This window comes from Bradysia coprophila, unplaced genomic scaffold (assembly GCF_014529535.1).
Source record: "Bradysia coprophila strain Holo2 unplaced genomic scaffold, BU_Bcop_v1 contig_732, whole genome shotgun sequence".
NCBI lineage: Eukaryota > Metazoa > Arthropoda > Insecta > Diptera > Sciaridae > Bradysia > Bradysia coprophila.
This window is the reverse complement of record NW_023503972.1, coordinates 1,884,212-1,910,725: the sequence shown is the minus strand read 5'-3', so window position 1 is coordinate 1,910,725 and position 26,514 is coordinate 1,884,212. Positions and strand designations below refer to the sequence as shown.

The 26,514-nt window shown below is 37.2% G+C and overlaps 1 protein-coding gene and 1 long non-coding RNA gene across 6 annotated transcripts; one reads left to right on the top strand and one right to left on the bottom strand.

Annotated features, from left to right (window-relative positions):
• On the bottom strand, positions 1-11,365 carry LOC119083994. Its single transcript, XR_005088982.1, has 3 exons — positions 11,355-11,365; positions 8,602-8,605; positions 1-131 (listed from the first exon to the last, which is right to left on the bottom strand). It is a non-coding gene; the product is annotated as an uncharacterized LOC119083994 (long non-coding RNA).
• On the top strand, positions 4,114-26,205 carry LOC119083976 (TBC1 domain family member 4). Of its 5 annotated transcripts, XM_037193780.1 has the most exons (11): positions 4,114-4,646; positions 7,294-7,593; positions 20,110-20,592; positions 20,651-20,892; positions 20,978-21,034; positions 22,310-23,063; positions 23,125-23,252; positions 23,316-24,054; positions 24,117-24,369; positions 24,440-24,756; positions 24,823-26,205. In XM_037193780.1, exons 1-11 carry the CDS (start codon positions 4,527-4,529, stop codon positions 25,585-25,587), a joined length of 4,158 nt encoding a protein of 1,385 aa, XP_037049675.1. In that variant the 5' UTR covers positions 4,114-4,526; the 3' UTR covers positions 25,588-26,205. The 5 variants fall into 5 exon arrangements, with proteins under 5 accessions (XP_037049675.1, XP_037049676.1, XP_037049677.1 ...); XM_037193781.1 differs by lacking the exon at positions 20,978-21,034; XM_037193782.1 differs by lacking the exon at positions 7,294-7,593 and having other exon boundaries at positions 4,331-4,646.
• Positions 26,206-26,514: the final 309 nt, after the last annotated feature.

The window sequence follows — 26,514 nt, the reverse complement described above, 5'->3', positions numbered from 1 at the left end:
TGTGCCACATTTAACGTTAACCACTAATGCCAACAATATTCACGTCTTTACTAGCTCACAGGCTCGCATGAATATTGTTTGCCACACATCAGTAACCACGCTGATCTATCCAATACATTACGTTCTCCATTCTCCGTTCTCCATCAATGATGATTTTTTCTAAGTTCTTAAAACCGGAAATCCTCTTTACAGATTTTTTATTTTCGGCAAGCCGATCATCGATAGAAATAGGAACATACAATGTCCTCAAATCACTGCAATAATCAGCTATTATGGGTATTTGAGCGCAGGGTACGTTTATATTCTGTATATTCGTGTGACGCGAAATAAAATATTTAAAATCTTCGCTGGTACAGCCGCCGATGAACGACTTCAATTGAGGAAAGTGAAGGCGGTACATGGCATCAATTTCTGGTGTGCAGACGCTGTCGTAGAAATCATCATCGAAGACGTGATTAAAGGAAAATTCCACCAACGACTTGCAGCTTGCGAATAGATTCTCAGGATTACTTTCGAAATAGCAGCCTTTAATAATAAGTTTTATCTACCTAGGTGAAATAATAGCAGTGAAAAAGTGCTATTATTTTGCCGTCGGTAGATAAAATAGCGTATTCACCTCTGTCCAAATGTTTATTTAGACACTTGGGGTTATAACATTCGCCTTCGGCTCATGCAATAACTCCCCAAGTGTCTAAATAAACATGTGGACAGAGGTGAATAATCTACTATTTCAAGACTACGGAGCGCATCATTTGGCTCGTATACATCTAATGTAAATCCAGAAAGGTTAAGCGATTTCAACGTACCATTGCAGCATCGAGTTATCGTTTTAATTTTACGATTTCCAATGTTCCGATCATAACAACAAGAAATCGTTAGATCTGATATCAAAGGTCCAAAGTTGGTTAACAATAGGCATGGGCGATAATGAAAATGATTATCGATAATTATCAATTATCGATAATCGATAATTATCGACTTTTTTTATCGAAAATTATCAAAAAAATATCGATAATCGATAATTATTGATATTTTGATAATTATCAAGATATTGATAATTCGATATATCGATATTTCGATATTTCGGTCCGAAAATCCGATATTTATCGATATATTCCGATATATCGGTATATTATCATGAATTTTCAGATAAATATCAAAATATCGATATTTTGATAATTATCGAATTTCGATATTTTGATAATTATCGATAATTATTAAATTATCGATAACGATATGATTAATCAATTATCGATAATTTCTTTCGATTGATATTATCGATAATTTTGAACGCCTCCCATCCCTAGTTAACAATCGTTGTGGAAATGTAATCATTCTACAAATTGTGTGCTTTCGTTTAAATACGTCATTGGTGATTGACTTCAAGCGCATATTTTTATTGGCCTCAGACACTTCGAATAATGAGCACAAATCCATGACGGTTAAACGAGTAAATATTTCCCTGAGACAGTCATCGTTTAGGTCCATCAGGGTTATACCGGTACGGTTGGTATTTTCGATTTGTATATTATCAATACCCTCCCTAGCAACCAAACTACAATTATTAAGGGGGTAAATACGTTTATGAAACACTGCTACTTTGTTCGCTCGTGTTGTTGTTGTTGTGTTTACGCCATATTAAAAATCAGCGTTTCTCAAACTTATTTTCCCCCCTAAGTCGATTTTTTGAGAGAGTTTGGATCAGGGCCTATTTTTAATTCATTAAATTCATCAAATTCTTGAAAATTCATGAAATTCATTAAAATTCTTGAAAATTCATGAAAATTCACGAAATTCATTAAAATTCATGAAAATTCGTGAAATTCATCGATTTTCATTAAAATTCATTAAATTTCTTTAGGCTTCATTAAAATTCGTTTCCGTTTCAAATTTGTTGGAAAATAAAAAGTTTAACAAAAAATTGTCTACGCAGGGCTAAAGTGAGCTTTGCTCGGCCTGGAAACACTAGACTTAATTTTTTTGAATGTATTTCGTTTACAATGTATCGATTTTAATTATTTATAGTTTTATCAGTAACAATTTTTTTCAAATTCAAGCTTTTTAAGTAGTTAGAGCTAGCTGTACTCTAAAAATATAGGCTTTCACGTTCGTCTTTCTTATATGATTAAGAATAGCAACGGTGTTTTCCGCAATGATAAAGATACTATTCGCAAGCTACGTGGAATACGTAAAATCGTATGACTTATTATAGCTTATAATTTCTACTTTTTACGTCAAAGTGTAATGAGGAATTATGAAAAATTCCAACTTATAAGTTGACTTATAAATTATACGTCATTCGCGCAAACTGTCTATTATAAGTGGAAATCGAGATTTATGTAAAATATAACATAATGAAATTGTATTTACGCGGTTTTTGAATACAGACATAAAGCACGTCAACCATGTCCGCATAAAGTAGTTTCCGCTTAGAACGTATACAATAGCCTCATCTGAACTATACCAGGCCTGGACTGGCCATACTGTTCGATACCTGATGCGCCTTTTGCTTTTTTGGCGCCCCTCAGACCAATAAAGTTTATTTATGCGCCCCTGAGCCTTTTTCAGCCAATCCGCCCGATGCGCCTTTTGGTAGCCATTCCGGCACAATATACGACTCACGATTTCAACGGCGTGGGGTAATCTAGCACACGGTGCTAAAACGACGCATTTTTCTACTCCGTAAAATGTGAACTCGCACACAATTTTTCAATACCAACATTTTGTAAAAGGAATCATAAAGTCGATTACGTAGTTCAAAAGTGCGTTCTTTTAGCACTGTGTGCCAGATTCCCTGATGCCGATTTTAAAGGCTAGAAAATATTTAAGCAAATGTGTGAACGTCTAGAGATCCGATGATGCTCGGAAACAGATTGAATCTTTATTTACGGGTCATAAACGAGTTGTAACTAACGTAGAATTTAGTTTTTTTTTTTATTTTGTAATTAATGAGAAATGCTGGAAGTACTTTCATATACAGCACTGTGATAACAATTCTTGAAAATTCATTAAAATTCATTAAAATTCATCAAAATTCATTAAAATTCATTAAAATTCATTAAAATTCATCAAATTCATTAAAATTCATTAAAATTCATTAAAATTCATCAAATTCATCAAATTCATCAAAATTCTTTAAAATTCATTAGAAAATCTGAAAAATAGGCCCTGGTTTGGATGCTAGAGAGAGTATTGATATTATCGTTTCCCACCAGCTGATTTTCGTGACGCTTTCGTGCACTTTTGAAACCTTTTTTATGACCTTTTTTCGTTTGATGATTCATTTTCAATATTTCTCGGCTGCTTCTTGTTCTTGAAATTTCGAAACGGCATGGATGTGAATCCGGATGCTTTGCAGATTGCCGGAGGTAGGAAAGTGATAACCTCTCAACTAATGGAACAGAAACACCACCGAATGCAATCACACTTGTTGAAAAACCGTTACATAAGCAAGTTGCTCAAAAATAAACGAGTGTACCACCGAGAGTACCTTAAGAGTGATATCACGAATTCTTAAAGCAGAGGTCTGCATGGTTAACCATTTCACGATATTTTTCATCTATTGAAAACGGTTATAGTTAAGATCATGTTTATTTTTGGTACTAAATAAAACCATGAAATATTAGGTGAATCAACTCACCAAAACTTTTGTGGTATTAGCTCTAACTAGTGAGCAATTGGTATTATATTAAACCACAAATTTTTAGTTAAAAATAAGAAATCGTCACAATTTGATGAGCTAAGTCGAAATTCCTATGACGCGGTTGGAGAGATTTTGTCGAATTACGCCAAATATTTCGTATTTTCACTCGGAAAATTCCATTCATTCATCTTTCGATTTTATCGCTAAGTCCCCTGCCACTAAACAGCTCAAATCATATGTGAGCATCGTAAAATTCGAATCTTGAAATGCGCGGTAATTTATGCTTTTTTTCACTAGGTGTACCCGCTATTCACAACAGCTATGTAACGGCAGATGGCGCTAACATAACGTAAGTGATGGCGCGCGGTGACGTTCCTCTCTGTCTCATCCGTCTCATCCGTCCTTTCAAAATAATTTCAATTGTGACGCATGCGATCTGTAACGTCATTTTTAATCAAATTATTTTTTTGTTGTTTCGACAAGAATGGTTAAATTGATTGGGCTACGCGATTTTATCAATTGAAATCCGTTCGATTTCAATTCCAGTTAAGACATTGAAAAATGTTTGTGTGATCACGTTTTCAATTTAAATTCATTAAAAACGATTAGGCCAGAAACAAACTTCCAATGTTTTGATTTTGTCGGATGGTTTCGGTTATGTGTTTTTGTTCAAATAAATATTTCGATGAAAAAAAATTTGTTGCAGAAAAATTGGTGCATTGATTTTTCCTACAAAAAAAGTGTTTTGTTTCATTCCTTTTGAAATGGACTCCAATGTGCTAATCTAAAAACGATGTGCATTCATTTCGATTTATAATAAACTCAAATGTTGTTGCACCGATTGGAATTTAATACAGTGACAGTGCAGTGCAAATAAATCGATATGAAGACCAAATTAATTGCTTTGATGTGGAGAGGTCATGCATCTGTTGATCCAAGATTTTCGGCAGCTATGTTGCCGTGGACAATATCGGATATATGTACAAGGGAGTCGTATGAAAAGGTAAAACTACATATCCAATACATGCATACAGAGCAAAACATTCAGGTTATATTTTCGACTGCAGCAGCGACTATTCCAATACAATTTATTGTTGATTCGAAATTGCACGCAATGCAGAAACTCATAAACTCGTTTGTTTTACGTTGAATGTTTACAGTTTATTATGATTATAACGAAAGGGTTTAGCTGTGTAATATTAATGAGATAGTATGCTTCACACACCTTCCCCCGGGGTTTGTTTCCCTGTTGACACTGACATTTTTCATTTTCGAATTCCACCAAGGCCCGGATTTTTTAATCATTTGCAATAGATGTGGTCGATTCTGCGGATCTCGAAAGAGACCGGTCCACAAAAAATTCTAGTGGTCAATAGATCCCGAAAATCCATTTTTTCGACTATGGTCTGGAACAACTTCAGGTGGTCAAAAATCAAAAACTGAAAATTGTCTATTCTAACCTTTATTAAAAAAAAAAAAAACCTTTCGAAAAAAAATTATTTCGTTCCGTTCTTGTCTACACAGTTCACGCTATCGTAATAAAATGTAGAATGTGAGAAATTAAAAACTTGACATTGGTGTGTTATGGTCGATTTTCAGAGCACATTAGAAACTTCAAAAATTCAACTCTTGTGACCATGTAACAGTTGCGAAAGACTTATCCAAAGCAACGACTTAATTGAGAGTACCACACTTAAAGGCTTGACGTATATTCACTTCCCCAATTGATGAGCTCAACCAAGTTTGAGACTTACTACACCGATAGTGGTTTGAAGAAAAGCGACTGTTCATGCATGTTACTCTACTCTCAGTTAACATCATAACACCCAATCGCCTTCGAAAATAGATGATTAGTCACATTTCTCCCATCTGCTTTCTCTGTCGGACATTTTTCCGATCTGAAATATCCCATTTATGAGTTATTTGTAATCGTCATTACACGACAATCTACATATACGTATAAGCAGTGTGATGAATAAAAAAATTATTTATTTATTTACTTCATTTCGTCAATGGCTGAAAAATAAAATCAACCAGAAGAAAAACAAAACAGAATTACAAAATCGATTGTATGCGCTTTAGGGTGAAGCGCTTCGATTTATTTTATTTCCAATTGTTAAAAAGCGTTTGGTGGTTTATAGGTGCTTGCTTGTTCATTTTGGTTATCTGATTTTCCATATTTTAAGATGAAGTTTGCAAATGTGAAACGATCATAACAAATCAAACATACGTAGTATTTGCTTCCTACCATTCCGAACAACGTTCTTGCTGTTTTTCGAACTTACAGTCGACGTCAGTGAAATTTAGACAGAAGTCTGCTTCAGCTGTTTTTAATCTGGTTCACTCGTACCAACAAAAGTACTCATACGTTGGTCGCAGGGACGTATGTGACCGAATCCGATGGCGAAAATTTGCAGACTCTCTATGCTCCCTTGGAGAAGTAAGAAGTCAGATGATGACCACCTTTGGAGTGGTTGTTTTGATTCGCTGCACCAACAACTGTGCCGTTCTGTGCAAATTTTTAAATTTTTTGTGAAGCAGCTGCAGCGGAACCACGGATGTATCATCACCTATCGTCATCATTCTACAAATTGTCGCCATCGTACTAGGTTCGGTGAGAGCGCCTTGACTTCCGTTCATTCTTTCCTCGCTGTCGATGTCATTTTCCAAGTTTCGCAGCCGTAGAGTAATACTGAGATGCAATTTGATTTGAAGAATTTCAGCTTCAAGTTTCTCCTTAGTTGTGTCGAATTCCAAATATTGCTTAGAGAGATGCAAGCTTGTCACGCTTTTTGAATTCGACTTTGAACGTCCATATTAGCTCCTACCATACCTCCTATCGTCACTACAATATCGAAGGAAGACAAATCACTGCTTCGAAATTGTTCAACAGTTAGTGAAGTTGTAATTTCAACGTTCTTAGGGCATCCGCTGCATAACTATTTCGTTCCCATTACTTGTGACGCAGTCAAGCACTAATCCACCATTACCAATTCGAAAAAAAATCCATTTCGGTGCCTTAAGAATTGGTACCAATGTTGTACCACATTTCGAAAAACGAATTGTCCAATACAAACTTACGATAAGACAGTGGATGAATTAGAATTGCTTGTCATTTCTACAACTTGCAATTTTGGCAATTTTGAAATTATCGGCACCGGCACTGCGTCAAAGTTCACCAATATGGTGAATTTTCTCAGCGCCTGTTTTTGCTCAAGAAACAATTCGACGAAAACTGCATTCATTTTAGCACTTAAAAGTGATGAGTCGATTCTAGAGTGAGTGCTATGAGAATATAACAAAAGCAAAACGCTACATCCTATGCTGTGCACCTATTCGCTATAAGTCTATACCAAGTTAATAATAAATCTTATTACAAAGTTTTCTTCTCAATGAAAATGCAAAAACGACTATTAATAGTACTCGGTAATTGTCTGTAGAATGTATAATGAAAAAGAACATCAGACTCTTACAAGTACTTTATTGTAATTTTGGTTTTGTTGTTATGGTTGTCGTTGTTGATCTTTATTTTTTATGAAAAAAGCGAAAAACTTTCAAAAGGAGTCTTTCGACGACAATCCATGCAACAATAAGAATGAATTGAAAAATTGATTATTTCTCTATTTCTCTCTCCTTCTTCCATCTTCTAGCTATCTGTAGGCATCGACAATGGTGTACTGGAAACGTACAATTGTGATTTTGAATTGCAATTTGCCCATCAATTAAAATACATTGTTGGCATGTGTAAGGTGACCGCCCGTCGATCCACAAACGGATTGAAAAACAAATTCACTGATTTTTCAATTGTCTCAACTGGCAATAAATCATCGACTGGCGATGGAACGATAATGCAAATTGTTGGACCGCAGCATGGTATCGTTTATTTAATGAAAGATCCCAGAGATCCGTTGCTGCATATTTATTTGTTCGAAAGTGACTGTATTGAAGAGGTGAGTGGAAATTTTGTGTTTTTAATTTTTGCTTTATATTCCGTGCAGGTTTCTAGATTTCTGGTTTGTTTGTTTAGCGAACGAGATGTTAATTCGGAAATTCATTAAAGGGACCATTCATAAATGACGTCCGCGTTCTGGGGGAGGGGGGGACACAAGAAAACGTGACGACACTAGCAAAATTGGGTAAAATTTGACCATTTTTGCGTGACGATGGGGGGAGTCAAAAATCGACCAAAAGTAGTGGACGTCATTTATGAATGGCCCCTAACGTTGATTACGTGTAAGTTGGTAGTTCATTCATTGGCCATTCTTTTTTTTAATGATTTTTATTGATCTTCGTGTCGAATTAGTAAATGGTTTTTTTGTAGTCGTTTATCGAAAAAGACAGTTTTTTAGGGGCAGAGGCGATACAATCAAAAAAGTTGACATAGAGAAGCGACTCTAAAACGCCATTGAGCCTGACAAAAAATACTCAATTTTGAGATTAACCGGTGATTAACATGATTAACCGGTGATTAACATGATTAACACGATTAACCGGTGATTAACATGATTAACAGTGATTAACACGCTGTTAATCAGAGTGGTTTCCCCCTCGATTTGTAGCACTTAGTGCCCACAACTGTTGCGGCATGACAAATTGAAAAATGCTGTGTTTGCTATCATTCATCATCTTGTCTTACTCCGCGAGGGAGCATAAGGCACCAACAAATTGCCTCCATCGCACACGATTCAGCACCAAGGCTTTCACTTCGTTACAAGTCTTTCCTTGATACTTGGCTTCTTCGATGATTGTCCTTTTCCACGTAATCTTTGGACGACCCCTCTTCCTGTTTCCCTGTGGATTTAAATCTAGCACAGCTTTCGCTATGTCTTCACTGGGTCTACGTAGAGTGTGTCCTGTCCACTTTCTTCTCCTGATCATTAATGCCATGTGTTCTCAACACCGGTTATGCGCCACAAATCTTCGTTTGACATGACCTTCGGCCAAAAGATCTTCAGAACTCGTCTTAGACATTTATTGACAAAAACTTGGATCTGTGATGCTATCGAGCTCGTCACTTTCCTCGTCTCACAGCCATATAACAGCACTGAGAGACAGTTTGTCTTGAAGATGCGAATCTTCAGGTTCCTTGAAATTTGTGATAATTTCCAAATATTGTTCAACGCTCCAAATGATTGTCGCGCTTTTTGGATCCGGAATTGAACATCCGCGCCACCATCGTTTGTGATTATGCTTCCGAGGTATTTGAAGCTGTCAACTTCCGTTATTTGCTTGCCGTCGATGGTTAGTACACAGTTTCCTGACGTGCATACACGAAGTATCTTCGTCTTTCCAGAATTCAGGTTCAAATCGACTTGCTTTCGTTTGCTATCATTACTATCACTATAACATGAATGCTACATGCTACAAGCGTTCTTTGTCGCATTCATTGAACGTGCTACATTATTAGAGAGATCCATTGTTTTTCTTTAAAAAAAAATAAATTTGTGCTACAGTCGACGTCAGTGAAATTTAGACATGAATTTGCTGTAGTTGTTTTTCACTCAAACAAAAAAAACTGCTCATAGTCATTTATGCTACTAATTCACCGGTTTAAAGACGTTCAAGTACTGTTGTTTGTATAAGTAGTCCAGATGGAAAGCCACTGAGACAAATTTATGTCTAAATTTCACTGACGTCGACTGTAGCATGCATTAAAGGAACAACAATGGATCTTTTCTAATAATGGTGAAAAATGTAGACAAACAAATTGAAACATAGAGTTGGACTCTTTTGACAATATGTTAATGCAAAAAGTAGTTTCGTAGGTCAGCAACAATATAAAAACTTCTAATTCTCGTGTTGTTTGAACACAAAAAATCGAATACAAACAAACGCAGAATTTAAAATTGAAATGTGCGCAATAAATTATTAGCATCGTCAAACAGTAAAAAAAATATTTTAAATAAAAATAATGAGACTAAATTGGTACATTCAGCAAACACATTCAACACACAAACAAGTAAATTATAGACATAACTTTTGTTTGGATACATTTTGTTTGTCATTTTATTTGTAGCTCTATAAGTTGTGAATTGCGAGAATTTTATTGCAGAGCCATATAATTTGTTGATTTTTAATGAAAAGCATTCCCTGCCCCTCTCACATGAGTCTAGTGTCCTTTGTGGTGTGTGTTTTACTTTAGAGAATTTTTTAAATCAAATTATATTCAATATCTGTAGCTAGTGGCTACTTTTATGGGAACGGTGGGGATACATTTAAAAGAGTTAAGGAATAATCACATTTTCGTTGTCAACAGATTCTACATAGTTTCAAGACCCACAAATTTGACAGTCTTAATAATGAATAGTCTATCGGTTATTATCCAAGGAAATTGGCGATAAATATTTCCAACTGGAAAAAAATCAAAAAATTCCTTCAATATAACAGCTGCCGGAATCTGTGGGTCTAGAAATATCATATCCTAGATAAAACCAAAATATGATAATTCACATATCAATACTGTTGCTGCAACAGTTTCCATTATAGCAACAGTTTCCTCCAGAGTCTTTGAGAGAGTGAAACGTGTAAATTTTCCGCCCGTTGTACGATAATGGACGTTTTTCGGCCCTGATGAACATCTTAAACATCAGGTCAGTAGGCGTAGATTCTTGTAGTGTTCGTAACGTTTAAGAATTCGTTTAACTTGACAGTTTTAATGGGATTTTATACATGCAACTGGTAAGTTACGAATATGTGGAGTTACGAGTTTATGAGAATCATCGCCCAGCTGTGTAAAAAAAATTTCCAGACATTTTTTGAAAACTAGACCTACTAATCACCAATTCGTGCTGCAAACAGGTTCGAGAAGTGGTACCACATGAAGACAAGACAAATCATGTAAAACACGATCGATATTAACAACAATTTCGGAACAGTAGATTTTGTCTCTTTTCGATTTATATTTTGAGTGCGAGGCCGTCATAGTCTACCACCATGGTGCAAGCTTTTAACTTCCGCAAGCAATGCTTCAACAATTACATAAATTGTTGCATTCGCCAGTTCCCATAGAAATCAGAAATGAAAATTATTGCCAATCTTGATAATGGTGGAGTAAATACTAGTAAATACTAGTAAATACACTGACGATCGTTATAGGTGTTCTTGACCATAGTTATAGGTGTTATAATTTCGTTTCTTCTTTTAATTGTCCGGTTTAACCGATTTAACCAATTTTCTTAAATCATTAGGAGTGGTTTTTCAAAAACTGTTCAGTTCAGTCCAACATTCTCTTCACTATTCTAACATTAATAGTTGAAATCTCTCTCTCTCTCTCTCTCACGCCATACATAAAAAGTGGACTTTCGATAAAACGCTCTTTCACTCAAAATCCGTTGATCGATTCACAAGGAGATTGTGGTGCGTCTTACAGAAATATTTTTTTATTGAACGAGTTATACATCTGATATGAATCTGCATAAGTATAACTTAGAGTTAGCTTAATGCATGCCAATAGGACACAATAAAAATAATAAAAATTAGCAGACCAGTGTACGTCAGGTACAACCTTGAACTTGACAAGATTTATTGACTTTTGATATCAGAAAAAATTGCTTTCCGCTGGCTAATATCAGGTTATGACAATCGTGTTTAGTCTGTGCTTATCTATACAGATGCATCGGTTCGATATTCTATTCGAAGTAAAGTCAACAAGTTTTTGTTAAGCTCAATTTTCGATGAGAGACATTGTGGGTTTCTGCTTATAGGATAAAACATTTGAGCTTTCTCTGCATTGAAAACATCATTGACTTGTCGATTGTACCCGAGGTTGACACAGGGAGGAAAGCAGAGTGATTTTTAATCGGCTAAAGTCTCGGCTTGGGGTGTGACGGCATTGTTTAGTGTCTTGCTCAGCAAACAATTAGATATTAATTAGAGGAATCATTTTTTGAAGATGTCTGCGATCGGCTGCATACAAACTTCTCACGTTTTCCCCGAAAGTTGTAACTTTTAATTTTGCATGAAGCTAACACCGTCAAACGATGATTCCTTTAATTAATAACTAGTTGTTTGCTGAATGTACTTAAGTTCTTTAAAATTGAATAAAAAATCGTTCGGTTCTTCACTATGGCTCACTGTAGGGGCTATACTCGAAGACATGGATTTTCAAGGACTCATTTTCAATTTTTGTAAAAAAGGGAAGTGAATTTCCAGTTCAGGGAAAGGAAATTCTTAGTCGCAAGAATTAAAACGGTTTTTCCAAGCTGTAACAATACGACGAATTTCCATTTAGTCTCTTCTTACATCAGTCACGATTTGTCGTGGCGCCAACAAAATTTAATTGGCAGAATTATCATTCATCATCGAATTGCACGGTTTTTTCTCTCTCTGCACTAATGTCATAACCGTACGTTATAATTCAATTATCTATTCAAATGCACAATTAAACTTTTGTAAATCTCAGTTATTTCCGTCTGGACAGGTGATTCCAATCTGTGCTATTATAAAGCGATAACGTCATTAAACTTTTTGTTTCAAAAGAAAATCGGTTCATTTAAATAAATAATGACAGCTGAGCAACTGGAGAGGTATACGTTGAATATAATTTACATGAATCAAAATTTTGCAAATGTGTAATTAGATAAAATCAGTCATTGAAACTGAACACTTTCATACCGTTTATACGGTTCATTTTACATTTCTATTTAAAATAAAATTTTGTGCATGGAAAATGCATTTACGTGTTAATTTTGAGCCATTCCATGTGACCGGCCTGTAATTTATGTTTTTCACTTCAACATATCTCTCGATCATAATTCCTTTACTAAGATATCACAATTCCTGGGCTAACATATCTCCTTTCAAATGTATGTTAAAATAAGATCTTGCCCACTGGACACTTTCGTGGTAATATTCGAGCGTTATTTAGTTTTGGGTGAGCGTTATAAATAACTCGATTTACCAATATTTTCATCGAATTGGTACCAATTTGATGAAAATATTGGAGAAGATATTTTTAAAATTTTGTAAAAGAAGCAATTCCATTGGTAAATCCAAAAATTCCGTCGCTGGAATATATTACACCCAATGAATCTATTACTTCAACAATTGAAAAATACGATTTGACTGAATCCAGTTATGACAGCACTCGCGGAATTAATCTGCTTCACTACTGTAAAATACAGTCTGTAACTTCAGTCAATTACAGGCTTCAGTAGTTTTCCTGACAAAGTCTTTAGACCAGAGTTTACAGTCAACATTATTGATCTAGATCGACTATTTTTTCTAATTTATGAGTTATTTAGTGCTGAAGTTATAGTCACCGGTAATAAAATGTTCATTTTAAGACAGTTCGCACTCAATTTGCAACGAAACCGAACAGACTTTCCCGCTAAATACAATGACCGGACTGGTGTACAATTTGCTTCATTAGGTTTCTCACATTCGCGAAAAGTTTTGCGTCATTAGGCGTCTCATATTCGCGTGAAACGACCCAAACGCATTTCATTTACAGTTTGTGAATTTTAGTTGGCAAATTCAATTATCCTTTTGCTCTAGGCACTAGAACGAATAACAGCTGGAACATATGAAAATATTTGCATCGATCAATTTTCATTATTACTAAACAGTCCCCGTATGCGGAGAGATTGCACAAGTCCGGCTGGTTGAAACCTAATAAACCGAATTACGAAACCGTAAAACTAATGTCCATTCCCATTCGGCTTTAAAGTGATAACAATCTGTTGCTGAACATAAACCGATTTCAGTTGTCAAAATTGAGTTTCTTTTTCGTTTCTCGCGATGAAAATCATTGGCACTGTGCCATCCGTTTCGTTTACACGTTAAAACATATGGACGAGCGAATTTTATCATTAACAAAATTGCAATTTGGTTAGAAAATGTTTGTTTCAAAATGTTTTGCACGCCTGTAAACATCACATTCAATAGTCTCTGGTCGATGTTGTCGGTCGGTTGGTGTAGGTGTATATGTATATATTCTATGAGCGTAAAGTTAAATAACGAAAGAGCTAAAATAATTTCGTTTTAAAATCTACAAAGTTGTCAGCTGCGCTATACTCTCAAGATCACATAAAACTTAATTTAGAGAAAAACTCATTTATTTATCTGGCGTGCACAGAGTCAGTTGCAAGCGAATCGTCGAACGTTACAAATCGTTTGCTGTGAAATATTTATTACTCCGACGAGTGAAGTTGGATAATTAATTAACTTTTTTTTTTTGCATTATCGTCGCGGCTGTTTGCATTGACTCGAGCAAAAAAACGTTGAAAAAAAATTGTTGATTTTAACACTTCTTCTGTTGGCAAATACGCCAATGGATGTTTATTGAAAATATTGTGTGTTCTCGGACGAAAAAGTGTCAAACTTTTGATGATCGTTAATGTGATAAAATAAATTTTTGTTCAGCGATTCAATGAAGGTCGCACCGTCTGTAATTGATGGGAAATTAATTTTATCACGATACAAGTAATAACAAACCAGCAACAACAATCAGTTAAATAGAGGTTTGGCGCACACAGACGAAATACAAACGGAAAAGGTTGTTATTTGAACATTAAAACGTTTTTTTTTCGAAACCATTAATGTACCTAAGTGTTTTCGCACATTAAAACAATTTAATTACAAAGTCAGCTAACGACCGCTTGCGATTATTCATTATTGTTGCTATTATATTGCTATTCTGCGCCGACAACAAGTGGGACAACAAGAAAAAATAAGTCATCAATCGACTGACCTACCTGCCGTTTCGACGCATTAATCGAAATAAAATCAAAGCTCAATTTAAATAATTCAGCGAAAATGTTTACGGTGCCCTTCAATCGCGACAATATTTTAGTCAGTTCGATCAGTGATGCATCTACATTGAACACGCGAAGAAAAGTATGTTTGTGAGAGCATGAATTTTGCATCTGTTTATTTATAATTTAGAAATTAAATTAGCATGAGAGTATAATACGTGTTCGTTTGTTGATTCTATTCAAATGTAGTTTCAATCTGATGATTTCCTGAGATTAATAATAAAACTCATCAAACCAGAGTTTTCACATTTCATTTTGTTTAGTTTTGAAAATTGAACATTTTTCTCACACTTCTTTCTCTTTCACATTGTTTTCATTAAAACGGAAAGCTTTCAAATTGTGTCTTCGAATTTTTTATTGATTCCATTTGGTTTATATCCTCCCTCGATTATTTCATATTTACTCAGACACTTGACGGTGATGTCGGTTTAGATGTTTTCGCATTTTTCTTGCGATTTATATTTCTGAAATTGTTTATCTTGTGTCGCGTCAGATGTTTTTCTTTTTGTTTTTAAATTTTTCTTTTTATTCAAACCATTTTTCAATCATTTTCGTATTAATAACAGTAGACTCGTCTGGTGATTAGGTATGTTAAGTGCGTAGTAACCGGGCAAACTTTTTGCCGGAGTTTCCCAATAATGTTTTTTGGGAGAATTAAGGAAATACTAGGAAAAGTGGGAAAACGTCAAAGAAATACGTGAAAATGCTTTGCCAAAAACATTCCCTGGTAATAACACTCAACAAACTTATCGATAGCAATGAAAAGAATAAACGATGACTGCTTATCAACATGGCCTTATTTATAGCATGTTATATGTTGAACGAATGAAGTAATAGATTTCGTTTTTAACGCTTGACTATATTTCGAACAAAAGAAGTAACAGATTTATAATCTGATAATTTCAGCTCAAGTCGTAGAATTTCATGTCAAAATCAAAATCTGAAATGTTTGTCATCAAAAAAACCCTAAATCTTACGAACTTGAACTTATCAGGCCAGCTGACTATATAATTCACAATAAATCCATCCAGTGAATATGTCACTCTTGAGTAGTTTCATAATCAAAAATTATAAGTTTTTGAGTAGATTGTGATGGATCTAAGCGACAGGATTAGTCTACATTTTAGCGTTTGTGTGACTGAATCCATATGTTTGTCAAGTGCAAAGTTCGAATTGTTTCTTAGAAGACACTTAAAGTCATTAATGAAATTGAGTTCGCTTGGCATACAAGTGAAATAAAAAGTAAATTGACCAATTCGTTTGCGCTTCTCACGTTCTACCTTCATTGTTACGTTGAGGGTACACTCTCACGTTTCACTGTAAATTTGAAAAATAGATGAGAGGATGAGGTAAAAATGGTTTATGAAACTTGTTTTATGTTCTTTTAACATCGGGAATTCAATATAATTGACGGTGCTTTGTATTCTACCTTGAAAGATTCCACTATTTCGCTAATGACACATTCACATTTTTATCAAAACTTTGAAGCAATAAATTTAGTAGATTTCACTGTCAACTTAATCTAGTACTTCAAGGCTAATGTAAGTGGAAGCATAAATCTCATCGAATCAGTAAAACGTTTCTAGACTAACTAATATCGCTAACTGCATTCACTTAAACGATTATCTAAGCTTCGTCCCCAGGGATCAATTTTAAAATTAATTTTCGATGAATTTTATCACATATCAGCACAGCAGTCAAATGCCTCTGGGAATCGATTGTAATTTTGCTGTCAGTTTTACCTATACGATCTGTACAATAATCCACACAACAATTTTCGCGCCGTAAATTCGTACAAGACGCATAAATTCAAATCGTCTCGAATCAATTGGAATCAAGGCAACCACCTTTTGCTTAGATTCGAACATTTAATGTTGATTCACTAATTGATGCAACAACAATAATAATAAGTAATAAAGCTGGAATTTGTTGCACATTTGAAGGACTCGATGATGATAAAGTTTATGACATTTTCTAGGGTGGGCTGATAGGCAAATTATATTACAATTGCAACGATTTAACTGCGATTCGAATGAATTTCAAAGCCATAACCGCAATAAAGATCGACTCGATAGTTAAGTTGCATTTTCTGAGACATCTAGTCACTCTTTGATCTCCTAACATTAAAAGTATTTTGTCACATTAAAGTGAATTTGTGGAAGGTAACTACTCTGACACAGATATGATAATGTAGCGCTCAAACTGATCTTAATGTTCAGAGTTCTGTCATTATCTCTTTCAAAAGATTTATTCGAGTTCATAACAGATAAGCGAGCTACCCTAAAAATCCTTCTTTCGCAGCATCTACGTCGTAAGACTTAATCTTTCGTTTGAAAGTTATACAGTTCACGACGGCGAAATTTAGACATGAATAGGCGTCAGCTGTTTTGCAGCTGGTCAATTCATACAAAACTGAAGTAAATGCACATACGCGCGTGGTAGTGATAAAACCGTGTAAAGACATATGACCAGTTCTGTTGGTATGAGAGGACCAGCTGAAAAACAGCTGACGCAAATTAATGTCTAAATTTCACTGACGTCGACTGTATCGAGATTTAAAGGATATTGCATTATTATTGAAATTATTCAGGGGGAAGCAGTGGCCATATTATTGCAGATACCGGAAACGAATACCACCTTATTCAAAATAGAATACAGCAGGGCCTATTTTCTCGATTTTCTTAAAATTTTCTCGAATTTTCTCGAAAAAAAATTCACGAAAATTCGAGAAAATCTAAAAAGCTTCAAGAAAATCGAGAAAATTCGAGAAAATTTTTTCTCAAAAATAGGCCCTGCAATTCCTGCAGATTTTTCACCCACACACAACCAACTAAATGTCTGATGCATGACGTTACTTTCTACTGGAAAAAATGCGCTTGCATCTTCTAATTCAATTAATTAAATATTCCATGGTACAATGATGCCAGTCAGTATACAATAATTATATTAAGTTTCAAAATACTTCATATTATGCATTGTGTCATTGTCACTGGGCACGTTTGACGATATCGACAATAACTGAATTATTTAACATCAAATTTAAGAGCGCCAGGCTATGCATAAAGTTATGCAATACCTACAAATTATACAACACAATTATTGTTTGGCAGAATAACTAAGTTGTTTGAGCATGGAAAATATTACACCGAAGAAACACAAAGCAATTTCAATAATTAATTGAGTTGACTGTCGTCTTATTTTATAGACTCATGACTTGACATTAACCTTAAACTATACAATTAAAATTTTATGTGTGCGGTACGTTGTGGCAGCGTGTAAATTGTACTCTGTGCATAAAATTTGCATAATTTTCGAAATACTACGCAAATGTCCTGTTTCGCACATATTGGATACACTGGAAACGAAATAACTTTCGTTCCCGGTGATTTGAAGATATTGTTGATGAGAAGATTAAAGTGATTTCGTCTTATAATTCGAACGTATGGATAGCACGCAACAATCATTTTTTGATCGCGTGTATTTCTTGGCAGTAAACCCATTTGATTAAATAACGAAATTTCGCTTTAAAATCGCCGACACTATTAGGTGACTGTACGTCTATTTAATACTCTATTTTTCATCTGTTTAATGGATGTAATTAATGGCGGAAAGTCATGGTAATTATACCACCGAAAAAAGGAATTTTCTTTAAGATGTTTTCTTAAGTTCAATCAATCTGGTGCTCAGTCTGCAGGAGAAATCAAAATCGATGCTGTAGGGACTACGCTTAAAAAACCATGATAATTTCGAAAATGACATTACACATTCGTGTCTGTTAAATAATACATTACTGGGATATTTGTCGTTAAAGCGTGTGGGGAATTTGTACTTCGAGCCAAAGCCGAGGACTTAGTTCCCCACTTCGCAACAGCAAATTTGCGGCAGCAAGTCGGTACAGTATTTGCGGCAGCAAGTCGGTACAGTATTTGCGGCAAAGAATCAGTTTTAGTCGGGTCCCTTGTGTCAAGCCGTCCACTTTGCGTTTTTCGGGTTTTTCAGTTATCATACATAATTGGGAATGAAAAGTTGTGGAACAAATTTTCTTTTTCGAAAACAGACTTTTCCTTAACTAGGGAGGTAAAATGGACTTTCCGTCCCTAGGGAAATGTATTTCCCTCCTTCGAAAAGGAAAACGTCATACTACACTCGGGAAACAATTTGATATTTCGTATCACGATGAGTAAAAATGTCCGAGGGCTTTAAAATTTCTTCTCTTGTATAGTAATATACTATTTCAGTACATTTCTGGCGAACGGAGCCATTTTTTTCTGACACAAGTCTTGTTTCATGTCTCAGAGTTTATTGATTGCGGTTTATTGACATCTTCAGATGTTCGCTACCTTGTCGGAAAGAGATCTTGGTTGAGGATGGGTCGATTTGTGAAAAACTTTTTTTTTTAATATTTTTTTTCCAGTGTAGTAGAGCGAGGTTACATGTATCTTTAAGAAGAAGGATGGGAAAACATATTTAAAAAAAAGTTACTTCCATCCTGGACCATACTAAATGCAAACAGGGATCAGACTAGAGATGAGCGGGCCGCCCGAAATACATCGGCCCGACCCGACCCGACCCGGCCCGATCGGGTTCGGGTCCGGGTTTTGAAAATTCATTCGGGCCGGGTCGGGTCGGGTTTTGAAAACAAAAATTCGGGCCGGCCCGACTTAGAAATACAAATTTAAAGTAAGCCAATAAAAGCCTATAAAGCATGAAACACTAACTTATTTTATTATTTTACTTCGCGTATAAGATTATTGCAAAGCTTTTATGCGTAGAAAATGATTTTTCATTAAATTTCTTATAGTAAAAAAAAGTCGGGTCACGTCGGGCCGATGATTTTTTCGGGTCGGGTTGGGTCGGGCCGCGAAGAGAAAAGTCTCGGGTCGGGTCGGGCTCGGGTTCAAAAAATTGGATCGGGCCGGGTCGGGTCGGGTATTGAAAAAACGTCGGCCCGCTCATCTCTAGATCAGACGTTTAAAAAAAAAGTATTAAAATTTGACCCATTCTAGAAGGTTAGACAAAACCGTAAACAATCCTCATGCGGTCGCTGAGATCACACAAGCTATACTCAAATTGGGATGGCCTAACAGTAGATTCCAAACCCTTTTTCAATTAAAACGCGAATTAAAGTTTCAGTTGTACGCTAATATCGTACTACGATATGCAACATTGTTCATTAAGTTGCAGTTACTGTCGTTGGTTGTGGAATTTAATTTAGTTTCATGAATACTGAACTCTATGCGGATATTGAGTTTCGAATGGTATTTAATCATACCAAGCAGTAATTGTTGCTGAAGAATGTTGAAAAATAAATCAAAGAGCGAGTGACAACAGCAAGTCAAATCACAATGTCTATATTCTCGTAGAAAATATTACTGAAACGCGAAAACTATTTTCAAACAAAATTAGATTTTAAATTCACGTTTACGTTGACGCTATTCCGTCTACTAGCAACATGTTGCTCATATTATAGCACAACAACGTTTTGTGTTTATTTTGGGACTATTTTGTGTCAGCATCGTAAAACTCACCGACGATGTTGTGTGGCATGGTTTTGAAATTGATAAAAAATCGTCGTCGGTGTAATTAATTTAAAAGACAAACAGAAAACCTTTTTCATCTGTCGCTAAAAATACAAACTGAAACACTGCACAGCCACTGTGCATTCACATGTCTCGTGCTAAAAATTTCTTTCTTTCATTTCTGCTTACACAGATGACCGAATTGATGCATCAAATGCGCGACCCGAGTCAAACGCTTGGCGGATCAGTTGGCAGCATACCATCGTCGTTCGTTTCATCCGGATCAAATGACATGACACTGCAGAAGGCGCTGCAAGGCCAAGGTGTCCATTCGACACCCGCTTCGAATCTGAAACAAACGGAGGCAGTACGTTTCGCCCAGCATGATGGCAGTCCGTCGTTAACATCCACGAAAATGGCCTCATCGAAAAGTTATACGAGTGGATTGAATCATTCGGCTGGCACGGTATGCGCTGGTGGTGGAACGTCGTCATCGGCGACTGTTGGTTATGTTGATATATCGCCGAATAACACTCAGTTCTTTGAAGTGATGTATGTGGGAAAGATTAAAGTTTCACACAAACGAGTGCCGCACACATTTATCGACGACGCTTTACCGAAGTTCAAAGCTTACGATGCACAGAAAATTAAATTACAGACTGAGGCAGCTAGAAGGGTAAACGTTTGTAGAACTTTGATTCGATTCAATTACTTGAAAAGCGAATCCTTTTCAGCTTTCAATAGCTACTGTGGAAATGGACAATCTATCCAGACGCAATTCAAATGATTCGTGTTCAGATGAGGACAGACTGCGAATGAACGGAGACGATCAACAGCAACACGAGGCAGATGCGGAAGAGTTTAAGGATAAAATTCTAAACACAAAACTGAATGAGGAGAACAAGGAGAACAGCCTTCCAACAAAGCGAAAACTGTTACGCGGTCAGAGTCAAGTGGTGCTTCCTGTCATCAATGAGTAAGTGGCTTGTTATTGCTGTTATCGTTGAAATGTTTCTTTCTTTTGCTTATTCGATCGTTTTTGACTTTCGTTACTTCTGTAGCGAGTCTGCTCCTCTGCCATCACCTCCGCCACCGAGAGTGGTTGAGAATATTGAAACGTGAGTACTATGATCGGTTTGAAGTGTTTCGAATAGCTAGTTGTGCTAGCATGTACGTATTCACGCTCCGGAATCTGACGCACCAGTCTATTCAGTGCTAGCTCAGTTCGATGAATTTTTGTTAAATTGAGCTTTCACGTAATCATGGCGCGATGTGTGCCAAATGTAGTGATCCCGTAGCGTTAAATTGTGTTTGTACTAGATGTGAATGGAATTGCTTCAACCCTCGGTCCTCATTTTCGAATGAATTATTTTCCGAAATCTCCTCAATTTCTTCCAAAAAAGACAACTTTTTGGCGAAGGAATTTTGGAAAATAATTTTCTCGAACATTGGACTTTGTTAGAGAGCCTGACTATGTCGACATTGCAGACCTTCCGCAATTTTTTTCTTCCCTCCATTACTGCATGATGTGAAGTAATTTTACTGACCCGTTATGTTACCCAAGTAAAAGTTGAAAGAATGAATGACCCCTACTAAAGCAACCAGAACCCATGCGCCGAATATCAGAACAGGTCAAATTTAGGCCATGCAGAACTTACTCAATCGCAGGGACTGGAGTACATCAACATTATGATGCAACGTCGACCTTAGACACCTCGTCATTAATATACATCGAAAGCAGCAGGGAACCCACTAAATTCCAGCGAATTCCAGGGAATTCCAGCGTGTATCCCAGAAAAATGGCAATCGATGCAAAGGCATTGGAAACGACCAAACATGTAGCACCGAGTCAGACTTACAGCTGATGTCGAAAAATCAAAGCTCGACAGTTTATAAAGCAGCTTTCCATGGTGCTATTCGATGTCTATGTCTATGTCTATGCAAGCAGTTGATTTAGTAAATTTTTAGGTTCCGGCATTCAGTGCATTATTTCTGGTTGTTTTATGCTACTAAATTGAAGGCGATGCCAATCAGTTTCTGTCTGGGTTTCTTCTTGGAATGTCATAGAAATTGAATAGCAGGTTGAAGCAATGCAACGTCAGTTTGTGTAAATTTCTTAGATTCAAATAACCTTCGCTGCCGTTCGATAGATTGCCGCACCGCACTATAGTATGTTCCCCAGACTGCACAGAGAAAACAATTTTTTTGTAGAAAGTTTAATGATTTGAAGCACTGTCGCTATTGAAAGTACAGTTGATATTGCTTTATAAACCCCATCCTAACCCTGTTTGCCATCCCAATATTTTTTTGTGTTTGATGTGCTTACACCTATCCATCGAAATTCACGTTCAATGCAATGTCTCTACTATCGATTTCTCAATTTCCATTCGCAGTGTACCGAAGCAACGAGACCGTTCGGCATCGATTGGTTCAGTACCGTTAGCCGAACAGAATCGAACGATGGTATTTCTGATTGGCAAAACTGATCTGCGCTTGATCAGTCCGGACAGAAAACAAGTGTTGCTGTACAAAGAATTGAAAGACGTTGCGTCATGTGCTCAGGGTCACAAGAGCGGCGATCATTTCGGCATTATATGCCGTGAACAGCATAGTGACGGCTACATTGGCTATGTGTTCAAATGTAAGTCCGAATCGGTAGCCGATGATATTGTGGCAACAATATCGCAAGCGTTCTTGTCGTGCTCGAAGTCAAAGAGCAAAGAGAATCAAATTTTTTCGTGCGAACATTGTCCGATGCTGTGGTACCATAAATTGTGTGCGGACGTTGAAGGAATGTCGGAGAAAAAGACCCAGACGGTGATATTTCGTCGAATCGATTTGTTGTCGGAGGAAGAGCAGAATGTGATATGGGCCAAGTATTACGGTGCCGAAGAGATGGCCGACCATAGTGTGGGCGAACAGAATCAATTTTTGATGATGTTGTTACGAGCGCATTGTGAGAGTAGACAGCAGAGACATGTTCATGACACTGCCGAAAATCGATCAGAGTTTTTGAATCAGTACTTGGGCGGCAGCACCATATTTATGAAAGCCAAGAGATCGTTGACCAGCTCGTTCGATCATTTGCTGAAGAGGAAGAATAGCAAGGACGATTTCGCCGCGACTGTAAAGGAAATGCAATCGAAGGTGAGTGTTACATTGCTCAGCTGGCAATAGTTTCTTAGTTTTGATCATCTCGTTCAATTAGGATAACTCGACGGAATCTGGAAGCAAAAAATCCGATTCGGATGGTATACGTCCCAGGACATCGTCCTTCGGTTCAACACCAACATCACGTTCCAATTCTGAACAATTGAAGTCACCCATGATGGATATGTAAGTAATGCTTTGCATTGGTCCGGCAATTGATTTTGACCGACCCGCGTATTTCAATTCCAGTTTCATTAAAGTCGGCAACAGTCCCAAGGAGAGTCAGAACCATGCAAGCTCATGGCGCCAGGAAATGCTTAATCGGGTCGTCACACCATCGAAAAATGCAGACACCGAACACGAATACATGTCACCTCGACGCCATCGTCGCACCAAGAAGCAACGTCACGAGAAGCGATCCACTGAAGAGCTGCGTCAACTTTGGCGAACAGCTATCCGACAAACGATTCTTCTTGCGCGAATGGAAAGGGAAAATGCTCGACTGCAGGCTCGGCATGACGAACACGAATTGAAAAAGATTAAATTGGACTACGACGAAATTATACCGTGCGACAAGCAAGCGGTCGACCATTGGGAAACGTTCATCGGTAAACAGCTGCGGATATCGAACAAGAGGGATCCGAAAGTGTTGTTGCAAGCCATTAAAACAGGTGTACCACGTTCGGCTCGCGGTGACATCTGGATGTATTTGGCCAATCAGTTTTCGATGAACACCGCACCCGTTGATGTCAAGGAATTTCCTAATTTCGACACGCCGTACAAAGTTCTGCTGAAAAGTTTGACCGACCATCAGCACGCCATTTTCATTGATTTAGGTCGCACATTCCCCAATCATCTGTACTATAAAGCGTCGCTTGGTGTTGGTCAGCTGGCCCTGTTTAACATCTTGAAAGCGTATTCCATTTTAGATCCTGAATTGGGCTACTGCCAGGGATTAGGATTCATTTGCGGGGTTTTACTGCTGCACGTAAGACAGTCACTTGGCGTGTTTGTTTCGTCGAACGTATTTTGATCGCTTTACTGTTACAGTGTGAGGAAGAGGAGGCTTTCAACTTACTGAAGCATCTGATGTTCAGAAGACAAATGCGAACGAAATACTTGCCAGACATGAAGCAATTCCAGCTTCAATTGTACCAATTGTCGCGTCTGGTTCGCGATCACATTCCCGATTTGTATACCTGGCTCGATGAAAATGATGTGCCGCCCACATTGTATGCTGCCCCATGGATACTAACCGTTTTCAGTTCGCAATTTCCACTGGGATTCGTCACGAGAGTTTTTGGTATGCGAATTTCTTCGTCTCGTTGTGGTTTGTACTGTATCCGACTGATGAACCATTTCTGTCTCTACAGATTTGCTGTTCCTCGAATCGCCAGAGGTAATTTTCAAAGTGGCAGTTGCCCTGCTTGACGTCCACAAAGACGAACTGCTGAAGCGGGACAATTTCGAGGAGATCATGGACTACATCAAGAATGTTATACCACAAGTGGATGCGGTCACATTGGACCGGGTAATGAAAGATGTTTTCTCGATGGACATTCGGAAACAGTTGTCCGAGTATCAAGTGGAGTACAATGTGCTTCAAGAGGAAATCACGACCACCAATCACCATTTGGAATCACTTAATCGCGAAAAGGAGAACAACCACCATCTGGAGACACAGTTACAGGTGCGACTTTTACAGCTCGTGACGAACGAAGGGCCGAATTAACTTTTTCTTTTCAAAACGTTTCAGTTTGCTCAGTCCAGTATTGCGCAACTGGAAAAAACGAGATCGTCGCAACAAAGTCAAATCCAAGCCTTGCAAACACAAGTCCAAAGTTTGGAAGTGACGGTGGAGGCACTCGGTCAATATTTGTCTCAGCTTATCGACAAAAATCATGAAATCGAAATGCCTGGTGACGTCCGACGAATCGTTCAGTACATTCAATCGACCGAACCGCCCCGCAAGAAACCGATTTTCGTTGAACGTAAAATTGGCAAATCGATGTCGGTGAACTCCCAGCTGGGTTTCCCGCTGAAAGTGCTCGAGGAACTGAACGAAAATCTGGACAAAGATCCGGCCTCACCAGTCAAATCGACCAAAACGCCATTCTTCGAGAACACCTATCAACAGATACGGCAGCAAAGTCGCATGCGACCCACCCGTTTAGATCCCAGCGACACAATCAAATTGCCGGAACATATCGAAAAAGCAATCGAAAATCTGTCAAGAAGCCCCAGAGACATGGACAGCGGCATATCGATGAGCCCGATGACACCGATGAGTCCGCCATCACAGGCGCTGGTCATCGACGAACGGGTCGAAGAGACTGATCCGACGCCACCAATGCATCCGTTCAGTAACTGCGAAGACGTCAATTTCACATTCAATGGAACCACACAGCTGAAATCGATACGTTCGCATCATGGCCATCAATCCAACACGGCGAAGGCGGCTAAAAGTGACGCGACTCAGTCGGAGACGAGTCAAGCATTGGCACCGAATGGACGCAGTTAACGACAACTGTTCGGCTACGTTTTGGACCTGTTTAGAATGCAAAGAGCTTTGGATTGATGCTAACGAAATTGGTAGTTTAATTGTCGTTGGCTGTGTGTGTGTGTGTGTGTGTGGTTGGTTTATATAGATGACGAAATGTTTAGCACGCGTTTGCGTGTCATGAACAGTTTTGAAAACTTGTTTTGTTTGTTTGTTTTTTCTAAATTATTTTTGTTAACGAGGCCTGTGGTTTGTAGTTTTGATATTAATTTCTGCTTACACGCAAACGAAGTGATTTTTTTTTACTTACCAATTAGATTACGTTCTTAAGTACCACACTCTCTCTTTAGCTATATATCCCACACAATAGCTTTCTCATTAATGTTAAATCGTACGATGGTATGTTTAAGGATAAATTTACTTAGATAAAAACATGACAAAAAAATGTGTTTGTTGTCCCCGCATTAAATCCATGTAAAACGAATTCGTACTATTCGCTGGTTGCAAAACTGTATTGCATTCAAAAGAGACGGCGGTGGTACCATCTGCGATAAAATTGAATTAGCAAAGAAAATGTATTGTAATTCGTATAGGCTTAGGCAAGCCTTTCTTTGATAAATAAATAAATTTCAAGAAAAATGCGGCCAAGATCTTTGCGTTGCGTATACGATTCCTTCCCACACTCCATGCGTTCCAAATATTTTTGGATTGAATTCGTTACGGCAACGAAACTGATGCTGTTGATACTTAAACGAACTGTATTTAGACTGGAAATTACGTAAAAAATGTGTCCCCAACATGAAATACAAAATGTTTGATAGTGTGCGAATTGGTGGGCAAAATAGCGGGAAAAATGGAAATTCTTGGTGAAACTTTATGAATTTCTTAGGTTTTACGTGATTTTTTTGATTATTCGAAAATATTCCGTTGGCCAACTGCTGGGGTTCA